The sequence below is a fragment of the Sceloporus occidentalis genome, unplaced genomic scaffold, assembly GCF_023333645.1.
Source record: "Sceloporus occidentalis isolate IW3139 unplaced genomic scaffold, rSceOcc1.0.p SCAF_43, whole genome shotgun sequence".
Taxonomy (NCBI): domain Eukaryota; kingdom Metazoa; phylum Chordata; class Lepidosauria; order Squamata; family Phrynosomatidae; genus Sceloporus; species Sceloporus occidentalis.
This window is the reverse complement of record NW_028317023.1, coordinates 4654907-4680358: the sequence shown is the minus strand read 5'-3', so window position 1 is coordinate 4680358 and position 25452 is coordinate 4654907. Positions and strand designations below refer to the sequence as shown.

General features: G+C 40.3%; 1 protein-coding gene across 1 annotated transcript in view; it reads left to right on the top strand.

Annotated features, from left to right (window-relative positions):
- Nucleotides 1–25452, top strand: part of LOC149289746 (patched domain-containing protein 1-like) — a 75666-nt gene that overhangs the window by 7143 nt on the left and 43071 nt on the right. Inside the window, exon 2 of the mRNA XM_089490316.1 lies at nt 22012–22672. Coding sequence (XP_089346442.1) covers nt 22012–22672 — 661 coding nt within the window. The remainder of the gene's footprint in view (nt 1–22011; nt 22673–25452) is intronic.

Here is a 25452-nt window from a genome sequence, read left to right as displayed (position 1 = left end):
ATTTATCATTACATAAAGAGAAACAGGACAAATTAACTACAACTACCCTTGTATACATGTACATTTGGAAGCATGTTGGAGTGCAATGGTTTGGTAGAGACCTGAAATCGCCTGCACACATTTGATGACATCATCATTTAAAGGTGATGAATCTCCTGGCATTTCCTAGATGGACACATATATCTGACAACGCTGGCGGAAGTGAATGCGGCTTAAAGTTTATGCGTTAGACATAAATAGACTGGAGTTAGAATGAGGCAGATCATGTGTACAATGTCAGAAGGCCAAACCTCATAGTCCAATCTACCCAGCTGCTTAGTCCTAAGCAACACAGATGGTCAATACACATTTGCAAGCAGTTATAGATAGGCATATATGAACATGGCAAAATCTAATTCTAAATTCTATTTGTATGAATGCTCCTTTGTAAACCCCCTTGATGCTATGGTTAGTTCGGCTCAATTAATTTCACATGCAAAATATTATATAGTGCTCAAAATGTTATAAGAGAAGGAAGCAACAATTAATTTTCTATCTTAAGCAGCTGTGAACTTGTAATTGTTGGCAATAAGTCACAAGCTGAATTGTGAAGCAAAAGCTCACACATCTCATATCCAGATTTTCACATCGTAAGATACAGATACATAATAATTAACTTTCATTTGTCAAGTATTGATGCTAAAAATCAGTGGTAAGCCTAAGTTACTGCTGCCTGGGTGTAGGATTCCTTTGGTGCCCCCCAAGGCTATAATAGTGAGCTTGCCCTCATAAAATTACCATATGCCTTTTCTGAATACCTATATAATAAAAGATATAAAAACCAAATGGCCCCTGCCCCCATGTAACTAGCACACACTTACAGGCACATGCAAGCACACAAACTTGCTCTAATATCTGCACATTATCACGCCATACACTAAAATCCACTCTCTAGCCCCATATGCTAACACACATAGAAACATACTACTACCATGAGATCACACAAGGTTATATTACTCTTGCTGAGAGCCTCAGTTACAGGTGGTGAAGTGCACCAATTATTGCTTTTAACGCTTTTCACTGGCAATTTCTGACAAAAAAGTCTAAATGAAAAAAGGAATTGCTAATCTAATATAAAGCTTCGCCAATGAAAATGAGCTACATTCCATCAAGCCCATTACATGTTCCAGACTCAAGCCTGGTTTTTAATTTACATTTGTTTGCATGGAGTTTGCCAGTCTAGTGGGTTACAAAAAAGATCTGTGGAAAGATGTCTACACAAATCTGGCTTCTCCTCCTTCTTGATAGCATGCACATTGCTCCTCAGGCTCATGGTTATGATGTCATAGCCCAGTGTCTTGGTGACTAATAAACGGTTTCTGTGGCCTGGCTCATACATTAGGTGAGAGTAGGTTCTATTCTTAAACATATCTATTTAAATACTTAACATTTCTATAACGCAATGCTATATTTAGTTTAAGATGTTTAAGCCATTTTAAATTTAACATAGTGTTGACATCTGTCTGTGTTAAGATTCAGTGTTTTTAAATATACAATGCAATATGCAAAGGAATTTTTGTTGCAATCCTCAAAATAACTTTTTCTGCAATGTATTTGCACAGACCTTTAATACTTTAAACCAATGTGACTACTGGAACTGTTTTTGACAAGAGACCTACTGCCGTTCCAACCTTGTAATGGTTATAATGTAGCATTTTCTGTGCCAGGTAAAACTTGTAATGCAATGCATTTTAACTCTGGAAACTATTAGGCCTCTATAACTGCATCTAACTTATTCCCAGAACACCTACTAATATTTCATTTCTGTAATCAGAAAAGACTTTGGCTGATATATAGGGAACATCATATATCTGAGCCTAAAACAAATTATATACATGAAAGTAGATAAATATACAATAAATATATTAAAGCTTCTAGTACAGTAATACATAATGTCAGAATTAGAACATTAAAAACCAGAATAGTGGTTAAGAAAGGAAACAAGAGTATATCTGGAATAATAGCAATCTGTGCATATAGCATCATGGGGATATGTCTTAGTTACAGTATTTTAATTAAAACTCATTGGTTATGATGTAGTGTAAAAGGTTCACATATTCCCCCAGATAATTAAACAGTAAAGGTTCCATAGAAGTGATCAGACCTACGAGCTAGCTTTGGTTACTTCTTAAATACTTGTTGCCATTTATAAACGTTATTAAAATGGTTATATAGTGCATAGTGCAAAACATTGATAGGACAAACAGGTTCATTACTTAATAAAAAACAATATATTATAATATATTATGTTGACCAGGTTAGGACATTAGTATAAATGTCATTCCCCTTCTAAACATCAGTTTCACTCCACCATATCCCCATTTTTTACCCCACACTATCATGTCCACTCATGTGTTCAATACCACTCCATTATGCACAATGTGTTCAGAATTGCCTGAGCATTCAAAGGAGCCATGTAAAACAAAGAAACAAAACTTTTTCTTGGGTAATAAAGAAGAAAACATAGTAGTAATGGAACTCTTTAGTAGCATAGCATCCATCATCATGGATAAAGTCAGAGTTATTAACCTCAGCAAGTTGGTTGAATGCTTTAAAAGATTTGACAAAAAGCTCAATCTGAAAGTCCCATTGTAGCATTCATCCTTAATTTGAAGGCCACTTCAAAATCGGTTCACACACTAGGCACAGTTGCAAGAAAAAATATTTCCCCTTACAGTGGGAAAAAGAGCAAGAAAAGCTAATTCATGACACTCTGCTGTCATCTGGAAAGATTGCACCTCGTTCATCAAGGTCTTGTCCTGTATTGCTTAGCCACATGATTCTTTTCTACTAAAACCCATCTTATTCCTCACTCAAAAAGTTTAATCACATAACAGATAAAAAAAATTTATGAATCTTTTTTCAGTTTCTATAGCAACATCCTAGCGTAATAATTTTTGTGTCACATGATAATTAAATGTTCCCGTCAAATCTTTACTTCTTGGAAGGGTCTGGCCATTCAACAGTACTAGAAACAATGTTTCTAATGTAGCATTTAGTAACAAGGGTAATACATTCAGAGGTAGAACCGCATTAATTATGATGTCATTTGTCAGTGCTGTACAACCAGTGTGATAGTATCTTGCATTTTACAGATTTTACTTTTACCACCCATGATCAATAAGAATCCTCCACTATCCTCTAAAAAAGAGTAGGGTTAGTTCAGCCAAAAATGGGGGCACCAGAAAGGGGAGATGTGTAAACTAGAGCCCAACCATAAGGCAGAAGCATATAAAGTGTTTTTTTTTTCTTATGTAGTTTGTATTTAATCAATAAAGTGGGAGCTGGGAGGACAGTTTGGTTTGGTTTGGAATATATGAAATTATATATATATATATATAAAATTTATTTTATGTGAATGTGACGGTGTGTATATGTGAACCAGTGTGAATGTGACATATATATATATATATATGGCTGTGTGTGTAAACTCTTCTGCTTCATAGTTTGTTCCTGAATAGCAGAAATAAAATGTGATGAGTGATATTCTTCAGTATTGCCTGAACCAAATTAATTTCATTCTAGTACTTAAAGTTATTGTTCTTTTAATTAGGAGATCTTATAACAAGAGAATAAAGATTTTAAACAATCCTTGCAATCAGGGCTGGCAAGGGTATGAGAAGTTCTTTCAGTAATGCTGTGGTCATGTCTTCTCTCTTACATATCTCACTCAATTCAACGTGTCTTCCCTGTATAAATTGTTGGCACTATATAAATAAAACATAATAATTAAAATAACTTAATATAAAACTCATAACTGGGTCAACGGGTAAGCATTATCATAGCATTTCTACACAGGTCCATTGGTGAATGTTTGCTGGACAGGACAGTATGGTTTTGTCAAATGCTTTTTAAAGAGCTATACTACGGAGCCAACAGATTTTACTTGCCCCAGGGTCCTCCAACCCACCTGCATTGTGAATTTTCCATAATCTAACATACGATCGCCCAATATACACCTCGTAGAAAACATTCTTTTCTATGAATGGCACAGATGAAGTAGCCTTGCATGGATTCTTTGCATATAATCACTTAGTTATGTACTTTGACAGGCATGCAAAATCGTAAACTCCGGTTATGCCAAGTGCAGGGTGCCATGCTAATTATGAGTGCTTCACTGTGCGATCATCCATGCACCACAGTTTTTTGTTAATCATTAGCATCAGCACTGTCAGCAGTTTCACATTCATGCTGTCATTTGGATTGATTTTGTTAGTATCTTTAAGTCATACTACCCACTTACTGTGTTCTTCACTTCACTGTCAGATCCCTTAGTAAAGATTGATTACACTGTGAGTTCCATAAGGAACAATGACATGCTCACTCTGGATCAACAACAAACCAGCGTAAACAGTATTCCTTATATATTCACTACGGCTTTGTGCTGAATATGTATCCTTAAGGCAATGAAAAGGGCACAGTAGGGAGTCTTTCAAACACTGCTTTTAAATCTATTAATATGTGCTCGATATTTTTAGAGTGTAATTTTGTTTTGTTATTGTAGTAAATACACCAGTATATCACGTATCGTAAATTAGACATTACTCATTAGTTAGTATCCCACAGGATATGTGGAACAGCCTCCCAGCAAAAGGTGCTTGAGGTCCACAGGACCCATGCGAGTTGCACTTTTATTTAATATAAAAATGTCTTACTTAATGTAAGGAATATTTACTTAATGTATAATCCACTACTGAGGGGGTGCTGGATATGGGGAGCAGCCTCCCAGTAGAAAAGACCCCAGAAAAAGTAACATTTTGTAATTACTGTCGACTGTCCCAGAAAATGTGTTAGAGGGAGAGATGACTCATCTATAGCAGGCAAACAAATGAACAAAACGGGTCTTGCAGATTTAAAACAAAATAGTTTTTGTTCAACTTGACAGATCCTCATCAATGTTTCAGTCCATATTTTTCTCGAGATGTCTATTTATGCTCTAGAAGGCACTTCAATACAACAACCGAATTACAAATAATTACACCTGTGCATCACAGCAATTAAGCATTGAAACGCTGGTCACACTAGAGCTGATTAAACAACGAGTATATCAATAGAAAGAAAGGAACCCCGAACGGTTACCATAGTAACTTGAGACGCCATGTCCACGTTAACCCATACCATTAAGCAAGTTTTACACATGTAATTAATAGATTATGGTATATAAAATATAATAGTATCTATAAAGCATCTATTCGAACATATCATCTAGATGGACTCTAGACTAATCCTGATCATTAGCTACTTAAGATTAATATGTAACACCTTCAAACAGCAAAAAAAAAACAAATACAAAAAATAGGAAAGTTAAAAATATTTCACAAATGTTCTTCAGTTACAGTATGTTCAACCACATCTGGTAAAGAAACAACTCAAATAAATAAAAAAAAATATCCAATTTCATAGGCAAGTGCTAGTGGAGCACAGTATTATGCCATACTTTGCTGAAACCATTACTGAAAATAAATCATTATGGGGTTAAAAAAGCAGAAAAATATATAGGTTCGTTAAGGCCAGGGACAGTGTCCGGAGTCTTTATCCAGTAGCACACACGTTGAAGAAGTAAGCGAGATCTATCACTTCTATGTCAATTCGGTCCACTGAAATGAACCGTAATTGTGATAAACGGTGGTCCTTTTGTAAAAAATGTCTGACTACCGGTTTGTCTGATTTACCATCACGGTATGCAGTCATAATAGATGATCCGTGACCACAGATGTGTTCTCGTAAAGCTAGGTCTGTTTTCGACATGTACAATAAACCACATGGGCATGTGATGATATAAAAATCTGTGCCGCGTGTAATTCTATGTTTAATCAGCTATTTCTTACCAGTATGTGGATGAACAAACTGGGTACTAGAAACCATACGAGAACATGTAAAGCAATGTGACCATCTGAAGCAACCATTCTTGCGAGAGCCCATATTTGTAAGAATCATAACAATGCAGGGGTCTGAGATGACAAGTCTGTCTCGCAGACTGGCACCATGCTTAAAGCACATCAGCGGGGGTTCTTTTGAGGTTGGTGCAATGAACGTGAAAATATGTCAGTTCTCCCGTATCATATCACCCACTTGTTTTGTACTTGCTGGTTAAAAACAGACGTTGGGAATTCTTAACGTTCTTCTATGGCTCCTGCATGTGTAATTTAGCACATCTTAACCACTTGTAACAATTTATTCTTAGAACCTCTAAGTGTAAACCGAACCATCATTTCTTTTAACTGTATCTCGCAACTTGCTGGGTTAGAGTTATTATGGATGACCCTAATAAATTGGGAATATGGAAGGGGGTTCTTCATGGAGCGTGAGTGAAATCTAGAGGCATGTGATAATTTATTACAGTCAGTTGGTTTACAAAATAAAGTGTTACCCATTGTATGTTCACAATGAAAAAGTTATATATCAAGAAACTGGATGAAGTCTCAAATTCATTGTAAACCGAACAGGGGAATGTAACGAATTGAGTGAGGATACCAGTTCTTGAAGGGATTACTCACTTGAACCCCAAATGTGTAACACGTCATCAACAAAAAGACATTAAAATAAAATTTGGATAATAAAAAATGGGCGTAGGTCATTGCTTTACTCATTGAGGTGCCCGAAATATGAAAAAAATAATCATGTTCAAATTTTGAAAAAAAAATAGTTGTAAGGGACAATTCAAGCATTTCTAACAAAAACTCCATCTGGTGTTTGTAGATGAGTGTTTAATAATGCTTCTACCAGCATCTCTACAACATACTGCACTGTTGCACTCCTAAGGTCATTCTGTTAATGACTGATACTGTGTGCGGTGTGGAAGGATCATTCTGTGTGTGATCATAAGCTTAGTGTTCTCAGTGTATGTGAGACTCAGGACCAGCTTTATGATTTATACATCTGGCTTAGTGATTAGATACAGATTTGAGACATACAGTATTTTTTTACTATGATTAAGAAGCTTGTATGTTACTAATGGGGATCCGGACGTTCTCTACTACAGTGTTCATACATTTTAATGTGTACTATGTGTCTTATAGCTTGTTTAATATTGTTACTATAGTTACAGTCTGGGAAGCATTGCCCCAGCCTCGTTCACTTCCAGGTGAGGACACTTACCAATGTAGTTGGGTGATAGAATCACTCCGTTCTTCACATAGTACGATTTTCTCTAATTATACTGTGTATGTTTACTAGAAAGTTCCCTTGATATATTTCTCCATCTTTTCCTCTATATATAGTGACATTGTACAGCCACAGGGAGATGTTTTGTGCATATTTTGTGCATGGACGACATGTAAATTATGTCTATGGTTCTTTGGGGCGGAGCATTTTGGAGAGCAGGATGGACTTATACTCCAAGTCCAATGTTGCAACAGACTGGGAGTCCATACCAGGTGAAGCCTGCATCATATGCAATAAGTGGACATTTAAACTCTCTGAAGGCTCACAATCTAAGAAATTGTGAACAGAGAAGAGGTTCCCCTGTGCTCCCAGGGCAAGGAGAGGCAATAAAAAAGATCCCAAAGTCAAGTGTGGCACTACCTGCCCGAACCCTTGTGCGCTGTCTGGGGGAGCTTTCCAGGGACTGGCTCAGCTGGGTCTAGCAGGGAAGTTAGTGAATAGTTGGGCTAATCAGTCTGAGCCAGAGAAGTGTAGCCAGAGAGGGCTCCAGTTGGGAGCTAATGTTTTATGATTTTCATTGTGAGGATATCTGTGGTATTCCTTTGTAAATAAAATCACACTTCATCAGAATACTGCTGAGCCTTATTTTCTTAGAGGTTCAGTAAAAGTGGTTGTATTGACCATCAGCTAAAGGGTTTTGTAAAAACTAATAAAAAAACCAAAATATATATATATATATATATACATATATATATACATATATACATATAAATATATATATACATATAACTACATACCCTTTTACATATATATATATATATATATATATATATATTATGTGGTAAAGTGTATGGGAGAGTGGTTGATGGGATATATGTCTCACCTGGTTACCTCAGCCAGGCCTGGTAGCAAACCCAGGTGCTCTCAGGTGAGGCTTCCTAAGCTCGTTACTGGGGAGGAGGCCTTAAAAGAAAGGGCTGTTAGGTTTTCAGAGAGAGGGAGACACTGAATGAAGGAGCAGCTACAGCCAGCGCTGCAGCCCATCAGGTATGAAGCTTTACCCCATACAAAACTGGTTACTTTGCTTTGCGTCAGACCTTAGGCTGCTAGAGAGGTATCCTGCTGTTTAGTTAGAGCCGGACAGGCTTATAGTTTGTTTTGTTTACAAGGTGCTCTGTGATTACAACATCTAAATAAACACGCTTTTACGTTGGAAACCTGTGTGAAACTGTCATTGCCGCCCCATGCGTGAGCTGTCCCCTACAATTGGTGGAGAATGCAGGCACAGTTGTGCTAGGAACAACGGCGGGACAAAACACAGCATCTGAATTTTGTGGACATGTAAAGGGCTGGAAGCATATGTCCTTAGTGAAGGCTGCAGCACTGTAAGGCCCATCCGGCACAATGGAGGAAGTGATAAAGCAGCTGATACAGGCCAACCTGAGACATGAGCAGGCCTTGGAACAGCAACGGAAGTTTCATGCAGAGGCTTTTCACGCCCAGCAACATGCGCAACAGCAGACTATGGCCCAACAACAGGAAACGAATCGCCTGTTAATGGAGCAGATTGCTGCGCTCAGAGAGACTGTTGTGGCTCAGCCCCAACAAGTGGAGGCAAGCCCCCTTGAGACTGTTAACGTGAGGAGGGCCGTTCAGCGGGGCTTACAAAAAATGACACCCGACGACGACGTTGAGGCCTACCTCACCGTATTTGAGAGAGTGGCGGAGAGAGAGAGACTGCCAGTTGCAGAGTGGGCAGAAGTGATTGCACCCTTCCTGACTGGTGAACCGCAAAAGGCCTACTATGACCTCGGGGAGCAGGATGTCCGGGACTTTACAAAACTAAAAATGGAGATCCTTGCTCGCCTGGGTGTTACGCCCGCTGTTCGGGCCAAGAGAGTCCACTGTTGGAAATACACCATGGACAAGCCTGCCAGGTCCCAGATGTATGATCTTATTCATCTTGTACGTAAGTGGCTGGAACCAGAATCCACCACACCAGCCCAGATTGTGGAAAAGGTGGTAGTGGACCACTACCTCCGCGCCCTCCCGGCGGAGCTACAACGGTGGGTTGGGCATGGAGACCCCAGAACTGCCGAGCAGCTGGTCAACGTGGTGGAAAGGTTCATAGCAACCGAGGACTTCCTCCGTGAGGTCCCTGCGGCACCAACGCCTTCCAAGACTGTCAGACCCGCAACAGCTTTGGGTAAGAGAGTTCCAGCTGGAGGTGTATGGAAAAATGTGAGAGAGAGCAGGGCTCTAGAGTTTGGGCAAGGGCAAAAGACTGATCCTGAACCCCTGGGACCCCACAATCCTAGAAAGGGCTCCCTACTAAGGAAGCCAGGGACCCCCCAGTGCTGGAGGTGCCATGAGTGGGGACACATAGCTGCCTATTGCCCTCTTAACTCAGAGCCCATGGTGTGTGACGCTAGTCAGCGTCAGTCCCTGTTTGCAGAACCTGTTTGTGCAGCCATTCCAGAATCAGAGACTGAGCCGCATTTTTGTATGGTGAAGATACGTGACTGCTCCGTGAAGGCACTTTTGGACTCGGGTAGCCTGGTGACTTTGGTTCGGGCCGGCCTTGTGACTATGGACTACGTGCCGAACAAGCACATAAGAGTGCTATGCATCCACGGGGATATTGTAGCTTACCCTGTGGCCCCCATTAAGTTGGTGACCCCATCTGGAACTGTGACCTACGAAGTCGGAGTTGTAAAAAGACTTATGCATGCGGTTATATTAGGCCGCGATTTCCCCTTGTTCTGGGAGTTGTGGAGAAGGGGGAACGTTTCTGCAGCTGGGGAACAAACTCCGGCAGAGTCTGTACCCCTCCCTGTAAGTAATGGGTCAGGTGAGACGGCCATTGGGAACAATGATACCAGTAAGGGGCATGATGAAAAGGATCTAGGCCCATCTGAAATGTATAGTGAAGATTCTTTCCCCTTGCAGGTGTTAGCTGGGGAGGAAGAAGAAGAAACTTCCCTACCCGGCCAACAGGTCTTAGATTTAGAAATGTCTCGGGGTAACTTCGGGACCGAGCAAGTGAGAGACCCCACTCTGGGAACTGCACGGGCAAATGTCACGGTAGTAAATGGGGTACCACAGGAACCCGAAGCTGACCAGAAATTTCCGCATCTTGCCATGAATGGGGATCTAGTGTACCGGATCACCAAAGTTAACAAGGAAATTGTGGAACAGCTTCTGGTGCCAAAACCATACCGACACCTGGTGCTGGACATAGCCCATAACCATGTGTTTGGGGGGCACTTGGGGACTAATAAAACACAAGAGAGGGTCCTCCAAAGGTTTTATTGGCCTGGGGTATATGAAGAAGTAAAAAGGTATTGTGAGTCATGCCCCACATGCCAGAAGAGTGCCCCAACACCACACTTCCGTAGCCCCTTGGTGCCACTTCCCATCATTGAAGTACCATTTGAGAGAGTTGCCATGGATTTGGTAGGGCCCATTGTCAAATCAGCTAGGGGACACCAATACATATTGGTTGTCTTGGATTATGCTACCCGGTACCCAGAGGCGGTACCCTTAAGAAACATGGCCTCCAAAAATATTGCTAGGGAGTTGTTTTACATGTTCTCTCGCACGGGGATCCCTAAAGAAATTCTTACTGACCAGGGTACGCCCTTTATGTCACGGGTCATGAAAGACCTGTGTAAGTTGTTTAAAATCACTCACCTCCGTACCTCAGTGTACCACCCTCAAACAGACGGGTTAGTGGAGAGGTTTAACAAAACCCTAAAGCATATGCTAAAAAAGGTGGTAGAAAGGGATGGTCGGGATTTGGACTGTCTATTACCCTACCTCATGTTCTCTATCCGGGAGGTGCCCCAAGCGTCTACAGGGTTTTCCCCCTTTGAGTTAGTCTATGGCCGACATCCACGGGGTTTGTTAGATATTGCCAAAGAAACTTGGGAGACCGAGGCCACCCCATATAAGAGTGTTATTGAACATGTGGCTCAGATGCAGGAGCGAATAGCGACGGTGATGCCTATAGTTAAAACGCATATGCAAAGAGCGCAGGAGGCCCAGAGCAGAATTTATAACAGATCTGCCAGGTTGAGGGCCTTTAATCCTGGGGACAGGGTCCTGGTTTTAGTGCCCACCGTCGAAAGTAAGTTTTTAGCCAAGTGGCAGGGTCCCTATGAGGTTGTAGAGAAGATGAGTGAGGTGAACTACAAGGTCCATCAACCGGGCAGGAGAAAACCCTTCCAGGTTTACCACGTAAACCTGATCAAGCCGTGGAAAGAGCGGGAGTCTTTGGGGGCGACCCAGGCAGGGGTCAAAGAAGTGGGGCAACCAGTTCCCCCAGTAACAATAGGAGAGGCACTGTCAGTGCCCCAGAAGCAGGAGGTGAGGGAGTTCCTGCAGGAAAACAGACGCATGTTTTCGGACCAACCTGGCTGTACCCACCTCATAAAACACCATATCAAAACTGAGCCTCACAGTAAAGTGAACCTGAAGCCATACAGGATACCAGAAGCCCGTAGAGAGGCGGTATCCACGGAGGTCAGGTGCATGCGTGAATTAGGTGTTATTGAGGAATCTACTAGTGAATGGTCAAGCCCCATAGTGCTAATCCCAAAGCCCAACGGGACGTGGAGGTTCTGTAATGACTTCAGGAGATTAAATGAGGTCTCAAAGTTTGATGCGTACCCCATGCCCCGAGTGGATGAACTGGTTGAGAGGCTTGGGAAGGCAAGGTACATTACAACACTTGACCTTACAAAGGGCTATTGGCAGATACCGTTAACTGAGGAGGCTAAAGAGAAGACTGCCTTTTCCACTCCAGAGGGCCTGTTCCAGTATGTTGTGATGCCATTTGGGTTACATGGGGCCCCTGCTACCTTTCAGAGGCTGATGGATCTGATTTTGAGACCACATCGTGATTATGCCGCTGCTTACCTGGACGATGTGGTAATTTTTTCGTCTGACCGGAAAAGTCACCTCGGGAAGGTACAGGGCGCAGTGGCGTCTCCAGGTTTCATATTTAGGGGGGGCACATGGGGGGCCAGGGACCAAAGTAGGGGGGCCAATTATAAAACGGTACATATACACTATATATATATATATATATATATATACATATACACACACACGTTAGACGTGCATTTTTAACTACATAATATGCACTTATCTCTTTGAAGTAAAGACTGTGATTAAAATATGATTTCAAAATAACAGCTAAAGTGACAGTTATTTTTCATTCTTTAATATTAGCCCCTGCTGACAATATATATAAATATTAGACCCTGCTTCCGATATATAGAAATATTAGACCCTGCTTCCGATATATATTAATATTAACCCCTGCTGCGGATATATATTAATATTAGCCCCTGCTGCGGATACATACTTATATTATACCCTGCTGCCGATATACATAGAAATTATACCCTGCTGCCAACATATATTAATATTAGCCCCTACTGCCAATATATAGTATTAGTCCCTGCAGCCAATATATATAAATATTAGCCCCTGCAGCCAATATTTATTGATAATAGGCCCTGCAGCCAATATATATTAATATTAGCCCCTGCTGCCGATATATATAAACATTAGTCCCAGCTTCCGATATATATTAATATTAGCCCCTGCAGCCAATATATATTAATATTAGACCCTGCTGCCAATATATTTGCCACACTGACTGCAGATCAGGGGAAGACAGTGAGAGTCAGTGCAGTGTTCCCTCCTTCTGACTGCACCGTGACATTGAGAAGTCCTCTCCCCTGTAATCATCCCCAGAGTCCCTTTGTCCCCTCATTCACTAAACCATAGCGCTCTTTTACTACACCCTGTAGTTCAGGTATAGATCAAATAAACAACACATGGAAACAGCACATGCAACTGAATGAGATTAAAAAAAAACTTGTATTTGCAGGTATACATAAATAATGTATGGAAACATAGCATTGCAGGTATAAACCAACAGAACACACAAACCCAGCATTGCAGGTATATATCAACTGGAAATCACATGTACACTCAGCACTGAAGGTTTAGATCAAATAATCAACAGCACTCCAGGTATTGATCAACTGAATAAGACATGCAAATCCTATATTTGCAGGTAAACATTAATAATGTATGGAAATATAGCCGATACAGATGAACAGAATGACACAAAACCCAGCTTTGCAGATATAAATCAATTGGAAATTACATATAAACTCTGCATTAAAGGTATAGATAAACCCCCTTAAATTACAGGCATAGATCACTGGTCACACACCCCAAAGCCAACCCTGGTGTCCACACTGCCCACATAGAACCTGACCAGCACCTAAGTTACACATTATCTCAACTTTGTCCCCAAACAGCTGAACGTACGCCGTTTTTGTCCCATAAAGACCTCTCCCTCCCAATCTATCCTATCTACCCCCTCTCCCTCCCAATCTATCCTATCTACCCCCTCTCCCTCCCTATCTACCACATCTGCCTCTCTATCTACCACATCTGCCTCCCAATCTATCCTATGTACCCCCCTCTCCCTCCCAATCTATCCTATGTACCCCCCTCTCCCTCCCAATCTATCCTATGTACCCCCCTCTCCCTCCCAATCTATCCTATCTACCCCCTCTCCCTCCCAATCAATCCTAACTATCCCCTCTCCCTCCCAATGTATCCCATCCACCCCCATCTCCCTCCCAATCTACCCCCTCCTCCCTCCCAATCTATCCTTATCTACCCCCTCCTCCCTCCCAATCTATCCTTATCTACCCCTTCTCACTTCCTATCTACCTCTTCTGACTCTCTAACCCCCTCCTAACTTTCTAACCCCCCCTTTGAAGTTCACTTACCTTGGGCTTGTCCAGCGGTGAGATCGCGAGGTCTCTGTATCCCTGGTTCTGCCGGCTTCACTGCTGGGCGCCGGATATGACGACATATACCGGCGCTCGGCTTGAAATGCCGGCACTGCGAACCAGGAAGAGGCCTCGCGGTCGCGGAGAAGAGTGAGAGGTGCCGAACGGTTGCTGAGAACTTATTCCTCAGCAACCGCTCGGCGCCTCTCACTCTCTCCACCGGGTCTATTAAAAAAAAAAAAAAAAAAGACGGCGTTTCAATTGGGGGGGCACACCGGGGGGCACAGCATGATGTAGGGGGGGCCATGGCCCCCTCTGGCCCCCCCCTGCCGACGCCACTGACAGGGCGTGTTAGACTCCACTAGTGATGCAGGCCTAACCATAAACCCTGAAAAATGTGCAGTGGGTCTGGAGGAAGCAAGATACCTGGGTTATATCATTGGTAGGGGGCTGGTTAAACCCCAGATCAATAAGATTGAGGCGATACAGAACTGGCCTAGGCCAGTAACAAAGAAACAAGTGAGGGCTTTCCTTGGCATAACCGGGTACTACCGTCGGTTCGTGCCCAATTTTGCCTCCATGGCCACACCATTGACAGACTTAACAAAGGGTGGTAAGTCAGTGATGGTAAAGTGGAACCCCGAGGCAGAAAGGGCTTTTCAGTGTCTGAAGTCTGCCCTGTGTGACCAGCCAGTGCTCGTTTCCCCTGATTTTAGGAAACCATTTCTGGTTCAGACGGACGCATCTGCTAGAGGTTTGGGGGCAGTTTTGTCACAAGTGGTTAATGGGGAAGAACACCCAGTGCTGTACTTGAGTAGGAAACTGACCCCAGCCGAGGAAAATTATGCCATAGTGGAAAGGGAGTGTCTCGCCATCAAGTGGGCGTTGGAGTCCCTGAGATATTATCTCCTGGGCAGGGAATTCGTGTTGGTGACTGACCATGCTCCTCTGGCATGGATGAAACAGAATAAGGAGAGGAATGCAAGAGTGACCAGATGGTTTCTCTCCTTGCAAAATTTTAGATTTACAGTGGAGCATAGACCAGGGAAGTTACATGGGAATGCGGATGCATTGTCCAGGGTGTACTGTATGGTTGCTGACGCTGTCCGGACCTCTGGTCTGGAGTCGACGGGGGGGATATGTGGTAAAGTGTATGGGAGAGTGGTTGATGGGATATATGTCTCACCTGGTTACCTCAGCCAGGCCTGGTAGCAAACCCAGGTGCTCTCAGGTGAGGCTTCCTAAGCTCGTTACTGGGGAGGAGGCCTTAAAAGAAAGGGCTGTTAGGTTTTCAGAGAGAGGGAGACACTGAATGAAGGAGCAGCTACAGCCAGCGCTGCAGCCCACCAGGTATGAAGCTTTACCCCATACAAAACTGGTTACTTTGCTTTGCGTCAGACCTTAGGCTGCTAGAGAGGTATCCTGCTGTTTAGTTAGAGCCGGACAGGCTTATAGTTTGTTTTGTTTACAAGGTGCTCTGTGATTACAACATCTAAATAAACACGCTTTTACGTTGGAAACCTGTGTGAAACTGTCATTGCCGCCCCATGCGTGAGCTGTCCCCTACAATATATATATATATAAAAAGACATAAAGACTAGTACCTGAAAGTAAAAAAGGCATCTGCTTGCAAACTTTCTAATAGAAATCCAAAATGTAACTTTATACTTTGTGTTGCATTTAAATTTTAGTAGTATACAAATTATAAACTGGAGCTGGACATCACTGATATATGTGACTCTGCTTGAAGGGTAACAGATAGCTCTGTTATTACTGCAGTTAAACTCTATGGCAGAGATTAGGTCGTCGTCATGGTAACTATGAGGGAAATAGGGACGTGATGGGGGTTGGCACTAATCAAATACAAGCAAGATGTCTGTTTATTTCTATTGTTACATACAATTTTTGTGGGGGAAAAACAACAACAAAAATATAAAAAATGTGCTTTCTATAGTACATTAAAAAAGATGTTAGGGATTTTACTGAAAGAGTAATTATATAGGTGCACAGAATACCCATATACAATCATTAAAAAGAGACTGTAGCCAAAGTCTTAAACAATATAAAAATACTATTTTGCTGTTTTATTTATAAATGTGACTAGAAAATCTTTATTAGACACATCTGTTGCTTAAGCATTCAGTATTTCCCAGGAAGAAAATAATCTATCCAGCTGGCAGGTTTTACTGGGATCACCATTGGCTCTGTGTATCCCCGCAAAGCTCTGTCCGCTTCATACCCCCTTTCTGAAATAACAGGCCCGGGTCATACCACACACTTTCTCATATACCCCATGAGCTAGAGTAGAGTTGTCATCCAAAGTTGACGTTGTGGGTCTGATCACACAGAAGGGGAGGAATGTAAGCCAGAGCTGGGAACGCTAAATGTTCCTTTCCTTTATTTAGAAGGGTAGTTGGGCATCTGGAAGGATGCTCTCTAAAGTCTGGGTGTCCAGAGAGCTAATTTACCTCAGCTTGTAGCTTGCTCCCGCACCTGTATTGCCATGTACAAATCCTAAATGCCTTACGCCAGTCCTTGGCAAACTGCCTAGCAGTATGTAAAATCCATGCACTGAGCTGCTTTAATTATTCCAGTGTATACATTATACACACACACTGCACAATGTAAAATTTAAAGATGTGAACTAATATGACAATCATATCAAAAGTCCTGATGTAAGCACTTATCATCTAGTCAGTTAATAATATTAATGGTTTAACTATGCAATACATAGATCTGCTATGGTAAATAGTATCCGCTCCAAATAACCACTATAGGGATCTTAGCTCTCGATATGTCTTGTGAATATACATATCAGATGTTTCACATAGGTTAACTGCATTCAACTTTTGGTTCTTATAGTGTTAATGTGCCAGCAGCATATAAATTTTACTTTGGATGACTCATGCGGTCTCTATCAGTGCTAAGGTGAGAGTTTCTTTCGTGCTGTATAATAAAGCAATCAGTGCATGAGCTGTTGTAAGAATTGTATCTATTTTCTTGTCTGGTACACTGCATTGAAGAACAGCGTTGTGCCTTGGTAGAAGCTCTCTCGTCTCTTTCCTCCTATTGATCCTCAAATATGATTCCTGTTTGACATCTGCTCCTCAGCATTCATACATTATACATCCTATGGATATTACAAGAAATTCTCCCATAACATGGTTATTCGAACATCCTTGCGGCAGCTGTCATACCTGCTCCATGATGTTCTTAATGGATTGTGGTCCATCTTATACAGTTGCTGCTTAATGTGGCCATATTTCCAATGCTTCTTATTTTGGCTTTAGAAGTCTAGAAGAAAGGAGGGTTTAATACGAGGGAATTTGACTGTGTGGGATCAGGAGATTTTAGGAAGGGAAGACAGACGTAACTTATTTATGAATTAGTTATTGGAATGTATGAAATCAGAAAGAAGAGGGGATATCATTGTGGTCAGAGTTTATATTATCAGTGGGAAGACTGGATCTCATGACCTCAGTATTGAGACCCATTGCTGGTTTTCCTTGAAAGCATTCTAGGCAGCTCCATATGGGAGCTAATTCATGTTTCACCCCTTTGTCACATCAAGCTCTTCATTTCCCCAACTACACCCATTTCCATCCATAACACATTTAACATAAATGTATTAAAAATGTAATTAAAGTTCTCCCCACAAAGAAATATCCTAAGTAAATAAGAAATGAAACTACAATCTAACCTTGCCAGTGGTATCTGCAGTGGCAAGACTGATAGCCCTCATTCCCCCCTTCAGCAAAAAACTTGTGGTGCAATTTCCAGATAACACAGTCCACCCAGTGACATTTTAAGAGCCCCCCTAATATGTGGCCTTAGGGGTGTGTGACCTGTGCGGCCGCACAGGGCGCCATGGCAACAGGGGCGCCTGCCCGGGACTTAAATTAAGACATTGGGGTTTTGTTTTGTTTTTTTACTTTATTATTTTTACCTCCATGTTAAATAAAGGTTTTTTTAACTTTATTTAACACGGAGGATGTTAAATAAAGTTTAAACAAAAAAAAACGGTGTTTTAATTTAAGTCCCAGGCAGGGGTGCCGAGCAGTCGCTTGTGAAGATTTCAGCAACCGCTCGGCGCCCCTCACTCTCCGTGACTCCGTCGCGGTGCCAGCGTTTCATGCTGAGCGCCGGAATTATTCTGGCGCTCAGCTGTGAAGCGCGCACCGCGCCAGAGCGGGAAAACGCACGCCTCCCGCTCCCACCGCAGGACTCCTGCAACAAGGTAAGTAAGGATAGGGAGAGGGGTTAGATAATGAGAAGGGGCAGGGGGGTAGATAGCGAGAAGGGGCAGGGGGGGGAGGCAGTGAGAAGGGGCAGGGGGGGAGGCAGTGAGAAGGGGAAGAGGGGGGAGATTTTTTTTTCCTTTCTTTTTTTTGGGATGGGGGGCGCCAGAGGAGTAGTCCGCACAGGGCGCCAGAACACTTAAGGCCGGCTCTGGTGGTTGCAATTACCCAATCTGCATGACACACCAGCATACGTCGTCGTCCTCATCCCAGGAAGCACACCCTCTCCCACATGGAGTGATCTGCTGCAAAATAGCTGAAAATCAGCACACCTGAGCTAATCCTATGGCAGTAATGTGGGACTCCACTGGGAAAGTCAGTACTGTCTGTAACCCAATTCACAGCCCATTTTTACAGAATGGCTCTTGTGTTTCTCCTGCTTTCAGGCTGTGCATGCATAAGGCTTCAGAAAATCTGGAGAGCTTTTGTGTTTCCTAGAAAGTAGATAAGTACTAGAAAATATTCTTCCACTGAATCAATGCCAAATCCATTAAGTGACAATTAATTGAAAGTATACATTTCTGGCAAACACGGTATCTTAATCCTGCAAATGTTAAGCGTTGCTCTGTTCAAATGCCCAGGGGAAAACGTGACAGTAGCTTTCACAACTTACTCCATCAGAATGCAGTAAACTACATTTAAAAAAAATACACATTAAAATGCATTGCTCTTATATACAAAAGAAATGCATTATATTCAAAGAATCAAAATCATGTATTTAAACGGTCATAGAAGAAAAAATATGAATGGATACCATGTATTGCATTTCCTAGCTACCTTCAAGGGTCGGGAGTGTAAGCCTATCATGTTCAGCGAAGATCACTCCCTTTAAAGTAAATACTTGAGATATTTTTCCAGCCATTATCAGTTAGACAGAACCAAGGTTTTAGAAAATACATATTATTTACCTTGCCTCCACTAAATCTATAGAGGTATTTACTCTTTTGATTCCTTACCCACAGTTGCATGGGCTCCCTCGTTAGCATATGCATTTTGCTTTAGAACACAGCATAAGACTAGAATACATGATCCAGATTTTCCGCCTAAATATAGTTGTTTCGATCTCATTGGATCTCATCAGTGCAGCAATGGAACCATTCAGGCTCATGCAAGTAAATCTGAATAGCCATTGTAGTGTTTATGGAGAGTTACGCATTTGTTACAAATTGCATAGAAGCAGATAGCGTGGAAACATCGTATTTCTAAAAATACAGTATTTCCTATTTCATTAATACTGACACTTTGTCCCATTAATGCTATATACAGACTTTTTGAAAATAAGGTAGAAATGGGTGCATCCCTTGCGATGATGGCAGGTCCACTCTGTAATCATGTTGCCTCTAGCTTATAAACTCTAGTAAGCAGACAGGCATTCCAGTTTTTGGTAATAATATTTTATCTGTAAGAGGTTTTCTTCTTTGTTTACATCTCATGTTGACAAAGCAACACATTCTAATAATAATAATCATTTCAAAGGTGCTCTATAGAACCCTCATATTACTAAATTCCATGTGACAAATTTCCATCCCCCTGACACCCAAAGGGTTAGATTTAATGCTATCTGATTGTGCTTTCCTAGATACTACATCTCTGCCAGGATTGAAAGACATTGATGTCATTAAATGAGATGATGATAAACACGAGATGCCACAGCGAAATCAAATTAACTTGATTAAGCTTCGCTAACAATTTGCAAGGAAATGTCTATTACATTGAGACACCCACCCCTATTATAGTTCTTGTAGATGAATTATTTTTTTTAAAGTAAAGTTGTCTCATTATTTAACTATGACCATTGTTTTAGAAATCTGTAGCAAGAATTCAAAATACTTTTAGATTTCCTAGAAATAAAGGCACACAACTGCAGAAATTAGTTGGTATATACGATTCCTACTTCAAATATCAGTGATGAAGATATGGTAATTAATCAGAAAATGTAGCTTTGGTAGGATGCAATTATTAGTAGAAAAGCACTGCGGGAGGAGGGTTAATTGGCACTTGTGTTGTATAAGGTATAGATAATGCCAGGCTGTTAAAGCCCTTATTATAATGCTCCAGGGATATTTCTATCATAAGGAAATGAATGAATAAAAACCATACTCAAGGCCCACTTATTGCGTGTGTGTCAATGTATTTTATACAGATAGCACTGTAAGCTGTGCACATTCCCTTGTAAGAAATGGATTCGGCTTGGCCTTAAATGAAAGCAGTGGACATCCTTTGCACAGTATAGGGACATTAATCCATTCCACTGACTGATGATTATTCTGGAATCTATACACCATTTTACCCATCCCTTTCTTAATGTTTGTACCTTCTACCAAACCAGCCTCCACCTCTCTCCTTTTCATCTCTCATCCATTTATCTCCATTTCTTCTACCATGCCTCCCTCCACCTATCTCAATTTCATTGCTAATCCCTCTCTTTTAATTTTTTGTACCCTGGATCCCTCCACCTATGTCCATTTCATTGTTATCCATCTCTTTTTATTTCTCCTGCCCTACCTCTCTCCACATTTGTTATTTGTGGCATTTTTCTTCTTACTAGACTAGGCTCTTCTTGTTCGTCCTCATGTTCGCCTTTTTAAAGGTCTGTACGAGCAACTCTATTGGTCACCGGCAGGGGCCTCCTCTGCCATCAACCAATCAAGGGCAGCTGCTCTTCATTGGTTGATATCAGACGAGCCCCCTGCCGGCGATCAATAGAGTCGCTCGTGCAGACTTTTAAAATCCTGGCGCCGAAACTCGTCCTGGGGAGACCACTGGTCTCCCCGCTCCAGGAGTTAAAGGTCCGTATGAGCAACCAATAGTCTCTCTTACAGACCTTTAACTTTCAGCATCAGGAGTTAAACTTTAACTCCTGGAACTTGGAAGGTTCCAGGAGTTAAAGTTTAACTCCTGATGCTGAAACTTGGCCTTGGGAGGGAACAGGGGTAAATGGTCCATGTGAGCGACTCTATTGGTCTCCGGCAGGAGCCTCCTCTATCATCAAACAATCGGTTGATTCCAGAGGAGGCCACTGCAGGCGACCAATAGAGTCGCTCGCATGGACCTTTAACTACTTGCACAATCCTATGGATTCTCGCTCCTGTTAACCCCTGCGATGCTGCATAGACAAGGTAGGCGAGAGGGGGAAGGGACCAGGGAGATCAATTAGAAGATTATTTGTCTTTGTGTACGTTTTGCAGCTGCCATGTTCGTTTGTTCAGTATTCGGGCTGAACAACGAAAAACGCACCCTTCGTGTTCGTTTTCATGTCCGTCCGAATACGAATGCACAAGTCTACTTCTTACATTTCTGTCAAATACTTGACATTACCCCTTCTAAAATATATCAGTCTTCTATTCTTTTCCCTTTCCTGCATCTCGATTCCATCTTGCTACATTCAGAAAGTGTGAATGTTTGAGGTGCCTTAAGGTTCCTGCAAGGTTACTTTGTTTACAGTAAATTGTGATAAGATTATCATATAAATAATGTTCTTTAATCCAATGACAAGTAATATAGTAATGTGTGTTACCTATTTATAGAGTGCCAGCAGATTCCATGTGGCTATTACGATAATAATTATTTAATGGTAATTTGTAAACATTGGGTAATATTTAAGAAAGGTTTTGGTGCTAAATGTAGAGTAATCACAAGGATTATTCCATTAATATAGGACTTTACCCCAGAATTTTTATCTATAATCATAGCCCAGTGCTAAAAAAAATCAATAAAATAACATTTTTTGTTTTTGTTTCTTATAGCTGCATGCTGCAGTGAAAAGGATTCAAGTTCACAGACCTGGTTTTAATTATACATTTGCCCACATTTGTATGTTGAGCAACGAGAAGACGTGTATAGTGGATGATATTGTCCATATTTTGGAAGAACTGAAGGCAGCTCGCTCACTTAATCGAACAAATTTTATCATCACCTATCCAATCACCCAACTAAAGGATGGCAGGGAAGTGTACAACGGCCACCAGCTGGGAGGTGTCACAGTCCACAGCAAAGATCGAGTGAAGTCTGCTGAGGCCATTCAACTTACATACTATCTTCAGGCTATCAACTCACTCAACGAAGTTGTGGCAGCAAAATGGGAATCCATTTTCTGTGAGACTGTGGAAAGCTTTCAGAAATCAAACAGGGAAGTTAAAATGTATCCTTTCACATCTTCATCACTAGGAGAGGATTTTCAAAAGACCAGCAGGGTTTCAGAACGTTACTTGATTACAAGTCTTGCGTTAGTTGTCACGTTGGCCATCCTCTGTAGCTCTATGCAGGACTGCGTTCGAAGTAAGCCATGGCTTGGCCTCCTTGGATTGGTGACTGTTGGCCTTTCAACACTAACTGCCGCTGGGATCATCAATTTGACAGGCGGAAAATACAACTCTACCTTCTTGGGAATTCCATTTATCATGTTAGGTAATATGTTGCACTGGTTTTATTTTTTATCACATCTTTCACATGTTCCAGTGTGTTTTGTGTATGCTTTTTTCAAGCACAACCAACTCTTATGCCTGCAAAATTAAAGAAAAGGCTGAACAGCTTACAATTAAATATTTTAACTTCAGAACACAACCAATATGCTGGCAGTAATGGTTTGGCAAGGCATTATAGTTAAAAAACAATGCCTGTAGCTCATTGTATTTACGATTTGGAATGAAACGCGTTTACCATTTAAGTGCCACAGGGTTATACTCATTCATAATTTGCTATTGTTTATGCAATGAACATCTGCACAGCTGCTAATTTTCCAAATTACAATTTATGCCAAGCAGAGTTTACTTCTATTTAGACAAATTGGATATTTGAATAGGAATTTGCTAGATTTATAATTATATTGTCAGCAGAAAAAAAAGATGGATTATCATAATTAACAAATGTGACCTGAAATCCAGCAATCTTGGGAAGAGGGAAACAGAATGTTAGTTTGCTGCCAAGTTTGAATAATGGAATGTTTAGAGCTATGTTCTAAAATTATCATTCTTAAGTAAATTGCATTTAATTTATTTATTTCAAAGAAAATGTTGCTTACTTGGAAATGTAACAAAAATGAGGGCGTTTATGTCATAGGTGGAATTTGCCTATACTTTATCGCTCCTATCTGTTGCTTTCACACTATCAGTGCGGATCATAAATAGTTTTCAATAGAAAAACACCAAAGAGATTAGACTTATGACACGCCAGTTTATTGTGTATGCTCATGTTTACATGTACAGCAGCACATGTGCATTAATCAACTATACTTCCAGACCTGAACCACTCAGACGCAATTTAAATCACTTGTTGAGCCAGATGATGGCTTTTAATGGGTGGTGAACCTGCCCATGTAATGATACCCACCTATAAAAATCCATTCTTGTTGCATGCATTTCCATTATTATTGGCTGTAACTTTATGGCTGTTGTGCCTTCCGATTAATTTGAGGTCAATGTGGAATGATTGGAGTATAAAAGATTCTAACCCAAAGATGGATATCTATTAGGCTTTTGTTACAAACAGAATAGACAGGTTTTATCTAACTTTTTGAACCGCGGTTCGTTAAATATTTAGATTTTATTGAATACTGTATGTTTTTGCTTTGTTTGGAGTAGCAAGACTTTTTTTGTCATTTTAGTGTGGTCGAATGTTTTCTGTTGTTATATTAAGTCTATTAAGTTATTAGTACTTTTTTGCATTTGTTGTGTCACTGCTTCACAGGTATCACATTTGGTAAAAATCCACTTAGGCTTCCCATTCGTAGCCCCAAAGTTCAGTGGTCCAATGCCCAGACTAATTTTGTCCCTGGTCTCCAGCCAAATGAAGAATCCTCCTTATGAGACTAATTCAAATTTTCATAGCTGCTTTACATATACCGCAAAGTTTAGGAAATATTTATATTTTATGGATTTGTTTTTGTTTAATAAAAAAAACCCTTTGCCTAAAGCAGTTAAATCAAAGTACTCTAGTAGTAATGGTAAAAAAATATATTTTAATGCTGCATTGACTTAATTAAATAAAATTAAAAACTGGAAATTAGGGATAAATTTCACGTCTATTCTTGTGGAACTGCAGTTGCAAATGATGATAATAATTATTATAATAATATTACCAATAGTCTGTTCTTTTTTATTTGTATTGACTATAGTTAAGTATAAAGTAAAACTTACAGTTGAAAAGTAACTATATTCCCTCAGGGGAGTTAAGAGAACTTCAGGTGAGGCCTATATGTGTGACTATACAACAAGCAGCAACATTTCAGTAGAAGAGAGATAACTTAATGGTGAGGAATAATTAAGATAAAAGGGAGTTAAGATGCTCCCATGATATACATTAAGTGTTTTTCTATACTATACATCACTTATGTTGAGCCTTAAACACCATTAGAGAGGTTTATAATAACATATATTTACCAGTATATAATATGCGCTAAATATGACAGATCCACTTTAAAATTTAAAAAAATAGTAGTACCGATTTTAGCCGTTTCATTGTCATTATTATTTAATGAACACATGACATTTATAACAATTAAATAAAAGTGTAGTGACTAATTTACATAAATTCTTTACTATCTATGTAGGAGCAATACTCCCATAGTGGATTTCGTGTACTTCATTAATAACAGTGTGACTTTCAATATACAATAATGAAGTAGTCTCTTGGGCGACTTTAGCAATTACGATGCATTCACAATTAGATTTACAGCTGAGTAACAGTTTATTATTCAGTTTGAAATCTGAATAATGCTACTAAAATAGGATAGCGCTACACATTCAGATTTTTTTTCCGGTAATTTGGTAATATATGCGTGGGAAAATGTTTCTTTTGGTCACATTGAATTACTCAAAAGATGCCAAAAAGAATTTTCATTGTGCTTCTTAAATGATTTTCTGATATTTTTTTATTTATTTCATGAAATTAACTTTATCATTTTTGATGTCATAGATTTTTTTTTTATAAAAAGTAATGTGCATAAATGAGATATCTATCCATCCAGTTATTCTTTCTTATATATATATATATATATATATATATATATATATATATATATATATATATATATATATATATGAATCATAAATGTTTTTACAATAATTTGAATGCATGTTTTAATCTTTATTAAAGATTCGTTAACATACTGAAAGTTAAAGGATTTAATTCCACTGCTAAATTACCAACAATACTCAGATGCATCAGATGAATTAAATAATTTCTTTTTA